General features: G+C 40.8%; 1 protein-coding gene across 1 annotated transcript; it reads left to right on the top strand.

The window, feature by feature from the left end:
- Nucleotides 1-561: 561 nt before the first annotated feature.
- Nucleotides 562-9284, top strand: ppp4r2b (protein phosphatase 4, regulatory subunit 2b). The gene is made up of 9 exons (XM_051414142.1): nt 562-711; nt 1406-1487; nt 1800-1970; nt 4508-4601; nt 4706-4743; nt 4857-4931; nt 5065-5205; nt 5307-5611; nt 7730-9284. Exons 1-9 carry the CDS (start codon nt 678-680, stop codon nt 8110-8112), a joined length of 1323 nt encoding a protein of 440 aa, XP_051270102.1. The 5' UTR covers nt 562-677; the 3' UTR covers nt 8113-9284.
- Nucleotides 9285-16048: the final 6764 nt, after the last annotated feature.

Below are 16048 nucleotides of genomic sequence, written 5' to 3'. Positions count from 1 at the left end.
AGGCAACTTTCCATGATAAAGACAGTTTTGTTTAAAGCTTTGTGACAATGTATGTTCCAACTAATGGGGTTTTAAGTAATTTATTTACTAATAAATTATTTAAATTATTATTATTTACTAAATTCAGAATCACCAAATTTGGATAACAGGCTTTCACTGGACAGGAAGGGTATGGAAAATTGTCATCTGAAAAAAATAACTAGTAACTAAAGCTGGGCGGACAAATGTAGTGGAGTAAAAAGTACACTATTTGCCTCTGCAATGGTATTTGACTTGAGTGAATAAATGGAGCACAGAAGTATTACAGATGCGCGCCACCATGCATATTTATATCTATAGATCAAATACTCAAAAAACGCATCTCTTATACTTCATAATATCCTTAAATCCTTTAAAGAATATATATGTATATATGCATCCTACAGTTTAAATAGCTTTATTTTGTTTGGTTATTATCATTTACTGTATTACTTTAGATAGTAGGTAATAATTCCACATGGCTCTGTTGCTCTTCCCAGCGCAGTGTCTTGTCTGTTGCTGAGCAGGCAGTGACCTCACGGCGCCATATTAAAATGCTCCCTCCTCTTTGCCTGTGAGATCGTACGTTAGCTTAGCAGCAGCAGCTAGCCGCCAGTCTGCTTTTTACACCCACAAGACTGACAGAGGGCAACGACGTGATGGAAATTGACTCGCTTCAAGAGGCGCTCAGAGGTCACTTCAGTTTATTTCGATAGTTTCTGTGTTAATCTAGACCACCTGCTATAAGTCGTGCTTCCGAAATTGTTATAGTGTCAATAATAAACGGATTGTAGCCGAAAAGCTAATCTCGCTAGCTAGGTGCTACTCAGGACTAGCTAACGCTAACATTACAAGCGGTTTCACGGAAATGGTTAGCTGTCTGTCCAATTCATTAGCCAGGCAAAAAAAGCCAACTTAAATACGATGCGTGTCTTTGTCCGTGTTTCCGAAGTAACACGTATTTGCCCTCAGTATTTGACAACTTAATGAAATATGTTTTTGGCTGGGATTAAGTATCTGGTCAGTGTCACCACTGTTTGCCGGCTACGCTGTTGCGGCTAACCTAACATGCTAGCCAGTGCGCTAAACTTGAAGCTAGCGGTAGCTAACAAGCGAACTAGCTACATAGACAGCATCCGCTAGCCCGCTAACGCTACGTTATGTAAATAGCTAACGTTAATTAGACAATGTGATCGTCTTCAGCCAAAGTGTCGTCAGAGACCTGCTAACAAGCTTCATGTAGTTGGCTAAAGTAGGTAATCACTGCAGGTAGCCACAACATCCATGCTCCAGAGTAGAGTTATCACAACTGTGGGTTAAACTAGGTTAAATTATCAGGCTAGTTCAGAACGTAATGCTAATGTATGTTTATTCATTGCCTCCTCAGATTTTGATAAGAAAGCAAAGAAGGAGGCATGTCCTCTTCTGGAACAGTTTCTATGTCATATTGCCAAGACTGGAGAGACCATGTAAGTGAACATTGCAGGCCTGAAAGCTCCCCCCTCCTTACTCTTTCACACTCAAACACATTTTATTATTTCTTTTACGATATAGTTTTAGAACTGCCTATAGATGTATTCATACTTATATTTTATAGAGTTTGCAGAATTAATCTTTTCTCAATTTGTTGTGCGGTTTTGATGTCAGTGTAACTGTATTTTCATGTTTCTTCTAAAATAAAATGTTATCACAGTCTAGCATCCAGCCATAGTATTCTATGTTGTTCTATTCTAGGTTCTAAATGTTTTGACGCTTATTCTGTTCTTGACATTTTTCTCTAGGGTTCAATGGTCTCAATTTAAGAACTACTTCCTGTTTAAATTGGAGAAGGTGATGGATGACTTTAGAGCCTCTGCACCTGAACAAAGAGGTCCTGCAAATCCCAATGTGGAGTCAATTCCATTTGAAGATATGAAGGAGAGAATCCTGAAGATTGTGAAGGGATACAATGGGTAGGCATACATTTCTCTATGACAGCGATAGTGGCAGTCTGACTGATGAGATTGAGAAGCCAGATTGAGCAAGTGTGGTTTCCTGTGATCAACACTCGCCATGGATAGGTTTCCTCCAGCCCACCGCATTTGCTCCACTGATATTTGTAGTCTACATAATTATTACAGTGTTAGTCATAATGTTTTATGACTGTAAAATGCTATAGTGTTGCTGATTTGATCATTTTTGCCCAGTAGTATCACACACTCGATGCTTTTCATTGTGTCCCAAATTGTGTGACATGGTCCACATAGCGATTTGAATTTATCATTCAAATCTGTATGTGTTTGGTGTTGATGGAGTAATGTATTCCATTCTTTTTGCCTGTGAGATAAACAGCAGGAATGTATCCAAAATCAGTTCCACTTTACTATGTATTGTACAATATTTAACCCATTAAGTGTCCGAAATCTTATTGTGAATGTACACAGTGCCCTCTAAATCCCCTCAATCACTAACACTAGTAACAATCCTGCAATACAATGCGTATTGCATATTACAGTGTCACAAATCTCAGTTTACTTTAGCTGTAGCAAGTGAACGAGGAAGTGATTTTGGACACAGCCCAGGTTCCTGGAAATCTAAGCTAAATTTAAGGGGATTAATTTTTCTCACTGTCAGCAGTGTCAGATTAAATTTTAGGACACAAACTAGAAGTTTTCAGGGGTCCAAAATGTTGAACTCAAACTTGATCAGGGTTTTTAAGGGCCGATCACCAGAAGCAGTATTGGCTGATCCTTACGTTTATAGTGTATGCACACGCACACCTACGCCTGTCTCACACACACCGGCTGCCCAACCTCGTGCCTCTGTGCTCCTCTCTCCATATACAGGCTGTATGTGTCAGCTCTGTTAATGTGTTTTCACCCCAATTCCATTATGAGGAGGTGTTAATGACGTCGCATATTGAAAACGAAACAGTTGCTTTAACTGCTTCGTGCTTGTAAAACATCCACCAGATAACGTGTCTCTCTCTCTCTCTCTCTCTGCAAAATGCTAAAACGAGTCCATGACCGTTTATATACCGGTAAATCTATGTGTTAAAGACTGGAATAAAATAAATTCCTCAGCCGATCAACTCTTCTGATCTGTGCTTGTAAAGGTTGCCGATCAAACTAATTAGATCGTAATCAATCGTAGCACCCCTAGCATAAATTCACTTTTGAAATAAAGATATGACATCCAACCTGAGGACAGTCGCACCCAGTCCAAAGTAGAGGCAACCCAAAATGTGCTCAATTCAAAGCAACCCAAATAGCAAGAGAACACTAACACTAGCAGCAGCATATAAGCAGCGATAAAGAGCAGCAATTTCCCCCTCATGTCACAGTTCACCTTATTTAAAAAACACATTCAACGATTATGACGCATGACATGAGAAGCCTTGATTGTGCGTGTGCTCAGATCCGTCGCAGACCGCAACGCCTATAATTGGTGCGCTTGGTGTGTGCGTGCATTCTCTGAGAATGGGAGATGACTCATGCAAAATCCAGATAAGTTAATAATGCTGTTTAAGAATCCCTCTTCAAACACACACATACACATTCTCAGACAAGTGTGTCCTCTCACACAACACACAAACAGGCACATGTGGGAAGCTGCCTCGCTGCATGACATGCTCTTGTCTGTCCATTTCGTTTCACGGGTGGCAGGGGGGAGAGGAAAACAAGGAAAACACGGAAAACACAGGACAGATTGAGGAGAGAGACGAGGGAGAGTTTGAGTTTCAGTCGCCATTGTTTGAAGTACATGAAGAAAGTCAACACTGTGGCATAGAAACCTCACCACCAACTGGCGTTTTGGCGGTGTTACTTGCAGACACACCAGCGCACAAATATAAATGCTCTCAACGGCGTAGGTCACTTGCATAGGCAACCCTGTAGGCGCGATTTAGAGCCCAAGTACAACTATAAATCACCCTTTAGACGTGTTGATACACAGACCAGAGACCCACGGTAATAGAATGGGACCCAGTAACACTAAATATAGTTTGGACTCTGGTCTTGTTTACTAGGACCGAGCGGACCTGTAAAAACCTATCTACATAGATGTTTTCAAAAGGTGGATGGACATTAATGTAATAGAAACAATTAAGCAATCAACAGTAAATTGCCCAGCAACAACTTAGTAATTGATAATGGTTTGATTATGATTCGATTGAGTTTTTTTGTTGTTGTTTTGTTTGTTTGTTGTTCTTTGAACAAAAATGCCAAAAATTTCCTGGTTCCAGCTTTTCCAAAGTGAGGATTTGCTGCTTTTGATTAGACAAAACACAAGACATGAGAACATGACGCAATTAGCTCTGGGAACTTGTGATGGACTTTTTTCACTTTTGAACTTCAACTTTTTTCTAGTGATAGCTGTTACTGGGATTTCCCGCCCAATATCCTTGAGTACTCATCAAATAAAAGGATAAAACGCAATGTTAGGGGCAGTTTTTATAGAAGACCACCTGAATTTCAGTCTATATTGAGTCTGTTGCTTTTCCCCCTTTTAGAATTCCATTTACGATCCAGCGCTTATGCGAGCTGCTCACAGAACCCAAGAGGAACTACACAGGAACAGACAAGTTTCTTCGGGGGGTGGAGAAGGTAAGTCCTAAGCAGCAGGGCTGTTCTTTTTTGGTGTTTTTCCGTAAGTTGTTAACCTGCTGACACCTGCTTTCACTTATTTGGGAATTCTTGTTTCCCTCCAGAATGTGATGGTGGTGAGCTGTGTTCACCCAACCTCAGAGTAAGTGTCATGTCCAAATTAAACACTTTTTTGGAACAACTAAATTACGTAAGAAGTTTTGGGAATTATATTTTCCACTTAAGAGTTTTGTTTTTCTGAACTTGCTCATGCAGGAAAAACGGATGCAGTGCTGTCAATAGAATGAATGGAGTGATGCTTCCTGGGAACACATCTGCTTTTACAGAGAGGTTGTGTTGGGGACAGATTTAGTCCTTGATCCTACAATTTACATAAATTAAATTACAACTGCTAATATTTTTTTGTTATCAAAATGCTTTTTTAAAATCCTTTTTCCTCCTTTTTTTGTCTGCTTTTTATAAGGAAAGTGAACGGTCCCGGAACTCCCCGACCACTGAACCGGCCGAAGGTGTCTCTGGCCAACTCACTAGCAGCTAATGGCCTGCCAGACAGCACAGACAACAAAGACCTCAACACAGAGCAGGAAGACGACAAAGACTCCAGGTATACTAGAAGCTTTAACACACCAGAAAATCCATTCTCCATGTTCAACATAAACCCACTGAAATCACATCTCTATCTCCCATTTCTACTTTGTTTGTCAGTGAGGTTTCAGCGTCGGGGGGTTCCTTCGGGAGCTCAGTGAAGAACAAACACCCAGACGCAGAAGAGGACATGGAGGCCGAGCAGCAGGAGGTGAAAAGACTTAAGTTCAGCAAGGACGAGGAGGAAGAGGAAGATGAGGAGGACGAAGAGGAAGAGCAGGAGGTGGACACACTGAGGCCTTTACATGCCACCTGCCTCTCTAAAGAGGCAGAAGCCATGGTCCAGGAGGAAGAGGAAGAGGAGAAGATCGGGTACAGCAAGGAGAATGAAGCCTCCAGCAGTGCAGCAGTCACTGAAGACCAAGGTAAATTGGAAGTTGGTTTATCTGTGAAAGTTTAGAAAATGCTTAATTTTTTCAAGGTTAAAAATATGCTTGAATTCGTGGGACAGTTCTTGATTTTCAACATTATCTGGTGTTTAATTGACACAATCATTCATATAAACCAAAAATATTGTTATATTTGAAATGAAACGATCCCTCTGTCATATATTTTTGGTGTCTCCTGGCATGTTCACTTGTCATTCATAGCTAGGTAAATCCTGTTGATCCCTTACTCTGGAAATGATCAGCATTAAATTCTGATCAAAACATAATCAAAGTTGATTCGACAGCTGGTAAAATAGTGGCAATATACATTGATTACTGTAGTAATAAAGGTATAAGATAGGGATGCACCATATGAAATCTTTTTAGCCAGTACCAATCTATCAATAATTCCCTGCTTCTCATGGCCAATACTTTATTCCAATATTTTACTCTAAATAGCTGTACAAACCCTGAAAAACAGGGGTTATTAGTTTGTTTAGGTACACCTAGGTGAAACAATTGCAGTCTAATACAACAGTCGTGCTATAAACCCTCCCTTCATGAAAGTTATAATGTTCAGTTTTTGTTGAAACTCTTTTAGATGGCTGTTGATTCACATGTATGATCATTGTGGAGGTTGTAGTTTGTGGTACTGTTGAATTGTATTGCTTTATACAGACAGGTGTATCTACTATTTTGTCCACCCTATTTTTATTAATGTAGGTAGCTAAAGAAACAGGAAAACTTCTTAAAAATACCTTCATGAAGGTCGGATTTATTGCACGACTGTTGTTAGAATGCATTAGTTTGGGTAAGTGGTGAAAATATCCGACCTATCAATGTCTCCACTGAAAATCAGATGTGTATATTCGATTTTTCAGTTGCTCAGAAGCACTCTAATTATTTCCCCAGGTTGTAAACATGCATCTAAACGTTCCCACAGGAGAAGCAGAAGGATGTGCTGAAACTTGAGCAACATTACTTGAGCTTGTCTGCAGAGAGTGGAAAGTGTGATGCACTATGCTATCATCTGTGTTACTGCTCATTATGTGTTATTAAAGTTATTAATTTTATTTAAATTATTATGTTAATGTCTTCTACTGCCCATAGATAACTATATTAGTGGGTAACTGACCGTATGCTATGGCACACCAGTTAGAAATCACTGCTTTAATCCATTCACATACAGGCACACTACTTGGAGAAAGTTACTTATATAACAACATATATGCCTTAACTCTGAAAGGGTTTTATATTGTAATATGAAGTCAGTGCTCACTGTAGACACTTGCTTTCCTTATGATTTGAATAAGGGCATGTCTCTACAGGCAATCCAATGGCCTCGTGGTTGACAGTGTCACTGACTAAACAGAAAAAGATGCATGTTTTAAGCAATTACAAATATACAGCCAGTTTTCAGTTTCAGATTGTGACTTTAGTGTTGTGGTGATGTTCTTCTTGGTCCGTATTTGGCTGTCAATCCATCATTTAAACAGTGATTCTCAGCTGCGGTTTAGGGCGGGCTCACTGTGTTTTAGCATACAACTGCATGATAAGGTTCAGTGTGACCTGCTCTGTCAAAACAAGCACAAGTTCAGCTATGACTGTGGGTTTCGCTCCTAATGTGTGAAAATGTCAGCAAAGATGTCAGCAAAGATGTTCTTAAGGCCTGGAGTCTTTCTCATGGCCTCTATGCCAGATGGAAATGGAATAGATGTTGGCACAGACATGATTTGAATTCAAATTCATGTAGTTTATTGAGAGATTATCATTATATTAAAGCCTGTGTGGGCCACCTTCATACTATTATGTTAAGAGCCGAGTTACTCATGAGTCTGAAATTATCCACGTGAAATTCTCGACTTAAAATACTTCTGTAATGTGAATTGAATCTAGCTTTTCGTTAAAAAATAAAAGGAAAAACAGTGCATTTTGTAAGCTTGTACGAGCAAATGTTCCGTTGAATGACAAATTAAGTTCTGTGTGAAGGCAAGCCCACCAGTCTCTGTCTTCAGCTGTCTGGAGCAATCGTTTCACAGTCTGAAGAGGGTTAAAACAGAACATAAAACATACTCTGCCGTGTTTTTAACATGAGTTTCCACCTTTTCACCACAGAACCAACCAGCAGCACCCAGGCCGAGCTGTGTGCAGGCTCAGGCCAGGATGCCGAGCAGGCTGAGAGGGAAGTGCCATGCGGATCCCAAGAGGAGGGTAGCGACATGGATCAGACGGAGCAGCAGGCCCCCGCAGGCGTCCTGGAGAGCCCCGAGACCAGCAGGGACAGCGAGGAGAGCAACAGTGACCCAGTCAGCAGCAGCAGCAGCAGCAGCAGTAGCAGCAGTGGTAGCAGCTGTAGCATAGAGGAGAGTGCAGAAGCGGGCAGAGAAGATGTGGCTCTCGCTCCCTCCAGCAGTACGACTGAACCTCCTACAGAGGGCGCCATGGAAAGTGCCACCTTGAACACTGGGACCACTGAGGAGCCCATGGAGCAGGACTAAACTGAAAGGCCCCCTTGCAGCCATGTGTGACCATAAACCAGCTTGTCCTTGAATCCAGCGTGACTGTCACTGGGAATGAGGATAACTGCACCTCGTACACAAGACGAACGCCTCGTCCCGCTTTTGGACACTCCTCCAAAATGGCTACCTGGCATTGATGTGGGCATACAAATAAATTTTCATTTGAATTTTTTTTTTTTTTTTTTTTAACTGGAATATTTTATTGATCTTCTTATCCTCTGTTTTTAAGTTTCCCATAAAGGGGGTTAGTTTCAGCTGCCTTGAGTTTCTTGGCTGGATTATATCTTCTTTTTTGTGTGTCCAGTGGGGTTGTTCAGATGCTGGGGTGGTCTGGTTCTTTTCTTATGCCACTCAAAACCTTTGGACCATGTGACAAGATTGGTAGTCTACGTTTTGTACCCTTTAAGCCCAGTGTACCACACTATCAGGGTCAGAACAGAGCCATACCAGCCCCTCATTTATGAAATGCTATGAGCTCCTGACAGCAGCTCATTTCAAAATATTCTTTAGTGGAGCACTGACCTGAACACCCCGCCACCACTTTGCTGTTACTCCACCAAGTACCACCAGGCTGTTGAGAACATGCATTGTTTTTAAAGTTTTTTTCTCCATCCTGAGATGCGAGACTTTTTTTTTCCATCGTGTCCTTATATTCTTTTAACCATATTTTTTTTTCGCAATGATACACTACCAATCCCACTGAACAATACTATGACATGCTACCTTGTAAAAGCGTATTCTGTAAAATGATATATTTTGGATGCATAAAACCACCATAATTTATATGATCATTTCAATTCAATGAGTTATTTTGGAGTATGTTTTTGTTTCGTCTGCCAGTTGTAGTTTCCAAAACCAGCTGTAAGTACAAAGACGACTTCCGCTTTCTTTGTATCGTGATGTCACCATGTTGTCTCACCGACCGATATCCAGAGCAGTTTCTGGTTCCAGTTCTACACCTGTTTCTGCAGCTGTACTTTTTGATATTTAGAATTTTAAATTTCTGTAAAGTAGATTTTTGTAGATTGTAATACAGTATGTGTTCACTGCCTTTGTGAAACCATATATTATTGTATAATTTCTGTGTATACTCTGAATGCTTTTGCTTTCAGTGCGGTATTCAGAAACAGCAATAAATGTTAACATTTTTATGCGTGGTGGTCTTGTTTATTTTCACACAGCACCTAATTTATTCGCTTCACCGTGCATTACTAGTGTATGTAATGTCCCTCTTGAACATGCTGTTTACAGCTAGGTACAGTACTCGCAGTGCTACAGCAGACATTTTCTCTTGTTATAGCAAGAGGAGAAAACAGGTGTAATAACTTTAATCATGTATGGTATAGTTGATGCTGGCTCAGTGGAATGGCAACTGGGACAGTTAAAGGAAGTTAGTTCCACCTGTGCTTAAACATTAACATTCTGGAGCTGCCTATTTCCTGGACTACTATTTTGGAAATGAACTTCTAACCCCAGCTGTTCACTAGCAATGCAAACCTGTGCTGTGTCTGCATACCAAATGCCTATCGTATTTGTACCAGTGTACTTAACTGTAATTGTATTAATGCCTCAGGCATCACCACTGATAAAAGGCAATAATAGCCCAAAAACATATTACAAAAAAAGATCCCAGTAAGCCACACAATATGCACAATACTGGCTAGCAGCAACACATCAATGACCTAATAAATGCAGCCAATATTAATGTTAACACCTTTGTTTGAGTTGTTTAGCCATATTGATCTTCATGTAATATGTTAAGTGTTCCTATTAGCTCTGATGCCCATAAGCACAATAATTTCCCCAGGGAGCAATTGTGCCACAAAGATGTCTTGTTTCGTAAAATTCAGTGTACAACAGGCATTAATCAGTTGAGTCATTTTATTGTCCCAGGGAAGTACAGACAGAAACAGAAGTACAAAAATACAAAAAAACCCATACAGAACAGAATAATACAACAGCAACTATCTCTAAGATGCTAAATTACATGTGCACATTAAGCAGGGTTATTGCACAGGGTAAGTAGTAGTAGTAGTATAGACCTGGGCTTGTGGAGAACCAGCCACTATAACAATGTGATTCAGGTGGTTCTTACTCCTGTTGTTAAGGTTACCATACCAAGCAATCACAGATTCAATAAAAGAAAAGAATAAACCAACTTTTCGCTCCTTATTATTGCAAGTAATGAAGCCATTAGCACTTCTGTTGTCTCATCCCTGTTAACCATTTCAGAGAGCGAAGGAAGAAGGATTTGAAAAATGATTAAAGCGGCCCATTTGACTTGATTTTGAGGAGATGGTAAAACAACACAAGATCAAACTTCTTTCGTGGAGGCTCACCATCTGTTATGAGCCTCTGGTCAGGATCAGAACATACAGAGAGGGGCGAACCTTTGCCCGTTAAACAAAGAGGACTTTTCATATCAATTTGTACAGCAAGGCTCTAAGATGTTCTCCTATGGGTCAATTCACAATATGGTCTGCCACTGCTGTCTTTCTGACTGCTGAAATTTGCCCAGGCTCCCAGAGGAAATAAAAACTGGCCTGCATTCATACATGCGGCACTGTTTAAACAGGGGGCTTTTAAGATGGGTCTCCAGGGAAACAAATGCCAGGTCAGGAGGGATATTAAAAGCAGCTTGACACCAGATGATTTTTAATCTGACCTTGGCGGATGATATGGGCAGAGGAGGACGGTGGCTTGACAGTTTCACTGACTTTTTAAATCAGTGGCCTGCAAAAAATGGCCAGTCGTCTCTTCACACTTGTTCCACAGTTTATAATGTATGTGTCATTACTGCACTTGGAACTTTTGCTTTGGGCTATGTTATCTTTGCTGGTGTGTCTGCACCCGTGGGGAGCAGGACTCTATTAGCAGGGGATAATACTGTAGAAAGGTAAATACACCAGCCTGTTGTCAGATTTGCAATGAGAAAAGCTGCCTCTGGCCACCCTGAAAAAAAAATCAAATTAAATTGAAAATGAAAGAAAACACACTGCAGGGCTGTATCTTGAAAGTGCAGCAGCATCACTCTGCTTTGCATTCGATTTTTTTCTGAATAGTTCAAAAGAAATGTATGAAACTATGGATGTTCGTGGTTTTACTCACACATTTATCTTTAAAACCTTGTAGTCCAAGTCCTATAAACTGTCTCACTGTAAGCTGGTACGAATATATAATTATAATAGTGATAGCTGTGGTGAGTAGAGTGAAGCCTTTGATCAAACAAGTCAGTAAAATAACTATGAAATTAAACTCTTCCTCGTTTCTCGGACCCCTGGGGACCTTTTGGAATACACTTAAACCCCCCTAGGCTGCTGCATGCAGTTATATTTGAGTTTCATGCTTCAACGCCTGCCTCAGGAGAAGAACTTTTAAATGGATCTATGGTCAATAGCAGTGCGTACCAAATCAGACTAATTGTCAGTGCTGGACACACTTGGTGCCGTTGACAGGATTGAAGAAGGAAATGCATCAAGTCTGAAGAAAGTCATTATGAAAAAGGAGTTGCTCTTTTAGTTTGAGTGCATCATCTTGTGAGATTTAAGCATATTAAGTGGTTCAACAGGATTGAAAGTTCACAGACGGAGCAGCAGCAGCACCTTTCCCACCAGTCATGTCCCCTTTCTCTTTCTCTTTTTCTCTCTCTCTCTCTCTCGCTCTTCGCGCAATCTCCGCGTAATCCAATAGAGGGTACTGTTTAGTTTCCAAGCCAGACCAAACATGTTCAGCCTGCCCTGGAATCAGAATGCACACCCAGTCTTCCTGCTGGCTGGTGAATGCAGGCTGTGACACATTCAGTATGCCTCCTTACACACTGCCTTGAATCGGCCAAAAAAAAGCACACACAGACATCATGACCTCCTTCAGCGCTGTCCGCAGGATGAACCCTCGCCTGTTTAATTTGGTTTCTCCAGGAGAGCGTGATGCCTGCCAGTGCTCGTGAATGAATATGAGATGACTTAACCATCTTTTTTCTTTATTGTACCGATGCCAGTTAGACTGCTAGTTTCAGCTCCTGCTTGGTGTAACCTGTGACACATTTATCACGCCTCTTCAAAAACCACAGACATCAGATCAACTCCCACGTGTCTCAATTTCGAGGGAGAAAAAAAAGCTTTTATCAGAACGATCTTGAATAAATACTAGCTTCTCATCTCGTGGTGAATTCCAACTCATGCAATATTTGTCAAGAAAACAAACAAGGTGAGACACTGAAATTCTCTGCTTTGCGTATTATGTTTGTTAGTGTCTCTGTTGGAGACAGGTCCGGGATCAGGTGGGGGTCGGTGTCAATGTCAGGTGACATTATTTGGCACACAGCAGGGTCAAACATTCTGAGCTGCTCTGACAAAATGGCAAACACCAGCAGTGGTTGGGTTGCTGTTGAGTGTGTTGACAGACTCAAACATTTATTTTCCCCCACTTCAAGAATACTAAGCGCGCCTAAAAATGGAGTCAGCAGGGAGGCTCCACCGCAGGAGGCCTCCAGACTTCACAAGTGGGGACAGTGAGAAATACTGTCTAATGTTCTGAAATCGTCAGTGGAAAAAAAGGGAGAGATTCAATTATTCTGATGTCCAGGCTCCAGTGGGTTTGAGGAGTGGATTTTTTATGCGGCTCAGTGTGGGGGCTGCACGCTCAGTGGGCACCAACCTCAGGTGGCTGCTGTTTGAATTTCCACTCCTCTGTCAGAATGGCATCATCACACAGAAATAGAGACAGTAAGTGGAAGACTGCTTTGATTCAGCCTGGGATATTTGTGCCGTTGCCTATCAGCATCCTCTCTAAGATTGGCCTCAAGTGCCGTCAAAAATGCCAAGCTGGGAAATTCGAAGACATCACAGATTACATAAAGTGGTGACATTTATGGTTGGCACTGAACTGCTGGCTGTAAGCCTGGCTGGGGAGGTCAGGTCAGTGTTAAAAAAATCTGTATACAAAGAAGTGAGTGTGAGTTTGACTCCTACAGGAGCTCTTAACCTTATGTTTCCAAGACAAGCATCTTGGTCTCACAGACACAAAAATACTATGCAGTAAATAGGAACTAGCAGCTTCATTAACTTTTGATTGAACCCTCAGACCAACCAGAAGGCCCGATCACCTGAGATGTCTCATAAGCAGGTCAGAGAGGTCCTGTGGAGCCTGGTCATGTAGGGCTTTATAGGCAAGAATGAATTCTGAAACCACATGGAAGGCAAAGCACAGATGTCAGAAAGTATGATCAGATCAAATTAGCTATGTGTTGTCAGGACAAGAATTATTATACTATTATAATATTATATTTATAGCCTAGCCTATTGGTTATTGGCCTCTGTTTGCCATACAATGCGTAACCCTAAATTAACAATGCTGCACTGTATACTATGTGTGGTTCCGATTGCTGTGAAATTTTATACAGATACTCATCGTGCAGAGAGGATGAAGCCTGACTGACTTTAGTAATTTGCTGACTGGGTAACATTTTTCACTGTTCCAGTGTAATATCTTATATGGGTTATGTCAGCTGACATCCACAAAATCTTCTAGATATTCTTGGTTCCTAGAACGTATCCCAAAGAATTTTGTGGTCCCCTGAACTTTCTTCTCATTTAAAACCATCATCAGCTAAAAAGTGTCATCTGAGTAATACTTTGGGCTGTGACCTAATACCTGCAAGACTATTGATTGCACTTTGTGTTTGGTGCTAATTAACAAATGGCTGCATGCTAACATGTTAAACTAAGATGTGATAGAATTAACATTATACCTGTTAAACATCAGGATGGTAGCATTGCCTTTGGATCGGATGTTAACATTCATTACTGTGGGTAAGTACAGCCTCACAGACTATATTCTAGTCTTGTTAGATGTCATGTTGATGACACAGCTCAGGGAAAATGAGATCAGATGCAACAATAATTACCTGTGCGGTACTTTCCGATGAGAGAGGACTTATTTCCTGTCACAGGAGCTTAGCACCAATAACAAGAATTTCTGTTTTGTCACTGTTAAGTTGCAGGAAATTGTGTGACATTCACTTGTTTATGTGTTTAATGCATTCAGCTAGGGAAAAGACGGTAGGTGTTGCCCCTTTCTGCAACAATGTTCTGCACTGCCTCATCATAACTAAGCTACCTCTGACTCTTTATAACCATAACAAGGTGTCTAGGTCATACAGTATCAGAAAATGCTCTATTTCTCAACATTTTCTAAATTTGTAATGCTTAAAGAGTGGCACATATTTTATTGTATTTATGTCCATACTAAAATATCCATCTAAAATAAGAAACATTGCCTGTATTCACTGGGTTATGGCCTTTGTGCAACTTTACTACACTCTAATGAAGTACACTAATTGACTTTACTCGCATGCTTGCATCACAGGGCCTGTGTGCCTCCCCCCTAGCCACTCAGTCTAATGGCACTGAAGAGTCTTGTTTATAGCAGCCTCCATGCTTTTAGAGGCCATTTCCAGAGATGCGACCTGCTCTTTGCGCCAGGTTGTAAAAAGTGTGAATGGGAGACTAATAAAGGTACAATTACAGCTATTGTGTGTGTGTGTGTGTGTGTGTGTGGTGATACCCCTGTAGAGTGGGATTGATACGTGCATCCTGCAGCTGAGGAGGTGGGCTGCTTGGGTGCTTTATGGTGATGATAATGGATTGTAAGCCTACACTGGAGAGTTTCAGTCTGAGCTGCTGCTACCTGTCCAAGCAAACGCTGACACATAGTCTTTCTTCAGGCCTGTGGTCCGAGTATGTCTGACAGCAAAGACATAAATAAATAAGGAACTGACAAGGCTAGTAACTTGAACTCTTTACACCAAATACAATTAGTTTTTATTTATTTGAGCCCCTTTAGAATAATGAAATAGACTCTTCTGAGATGGACACTTAAGCTGTATTGATTTGACTTTCAGCTGGTGGAACATAAAGTTGAAATGTAGCCTGTGAGAACATGCCATGGATGGTTGAGAACTGCTGCTGTGGGAAGCCAGAAAAAATTTGTGTGTCATAAGCGCAGTCCATTCACAACCACAATAGAGCCTTTGTCACATTCAGAGCTGCTTGTTGTATTCTAAATCAATAGGCAGGAAATAAAAGTTCCTCACGGAGCCTGCCACACAGCCGAGAGGTCTAGAGAGCAGCGTTTTATGTGAATTACTAGTGATACGTCATGGCACATGCATTATAAATGAACAAGAAAGGTGGACATAGTAAATATTAGGCTGACATCTGAATTGTAAGAATCAAGTGCTCCTAAATATGTGAACTTCAGCCTTACCTCATGCTATCCAGGGACATTAATAATTGCTAATGGTCAATGAAACCCCCCACCAAACACATATGCCACAAATGTGGCCACAAATACACACAATGCCTTCCCGGCTCACACGCACAGAATACACATTTTGCACATTTCTGTTTTTTAACATGAATGTTACAGGATAATGTTAATTTTATCTAAATCACTGATGTCTTTTCATAATTAGGCTGCAGTTTGAGCACGTTTTTCTCACTAAATCTTTCAATTATAACTTGTATCACGCTGAGAGACTAATTCCTTACTCCAGAGGTTCTCAGAGTGGAGCCCTTTTGGGGGGATCCTTTGAAAATGAGGAACAGTTTAATTTTGCAATCATTTCATTTAGCACGTTACATCATTAATTTGTAGAACTCTCAGATGTTTCAGACTGAAAGTCAAATGCCAATATAATCCTGAGATTAACAAAAAAAGTTTGACATGGTCAGATGAATCAGCTAGGGCTCTGAGAGGCTTAACGCTGCATGTGTTTAAAACCTAACCTTGGGCTAGGAGCTGAAAATACCCAGCAGCTATATTTATTTCCTGCAAAGTCCAAGTTACTGCATGTCATAAAGAATGGACTATTTTAGATTTATAATTTTTACATACCAAGACTAAAAGTCTAAAC

The sequence above is a fragment of the Dicentrarchus labrax genome, unplaced genomic scaffold, assembly GCF_905237075.1.
Source record: "Dicentrarchus labrax unplaced genomic scaffold, dlabrax2021, whole genome shotgun sequence".
Taxonomy (NCBI): Eukaryota; Metazoa; Chordata; class Actinopteri; family Moronidae; genus Dicentrarchus; species Dicentrarchus labrax.
Note: the sequence above shows the minus strand (reverse complement) of the source record. Positions and strands in the feature narration are given on the sequence as shown.

Coding starts and splice junctions, on each gene's coding strand:
- ppp4r2b (XM_051414142.1), top strand. CDS start 678: ATGGAAATTGACTCGCTTCAAGAGGCGCTCAGAG. Junction 1,971..4,507: donor ATTGTGAAGGGATACAATGG/GTAGGCATACAT, acceptor TCCCCCTTTTAG/AATTCCATTTACGATCCAGC. Junction 4,744..4,856: donor TGTGTTCACCCAACCTCAGA/GTAAGTGTCATG, acceptor TTGCTCATGCAG/GAAAAACGGATGCAGTGCTG.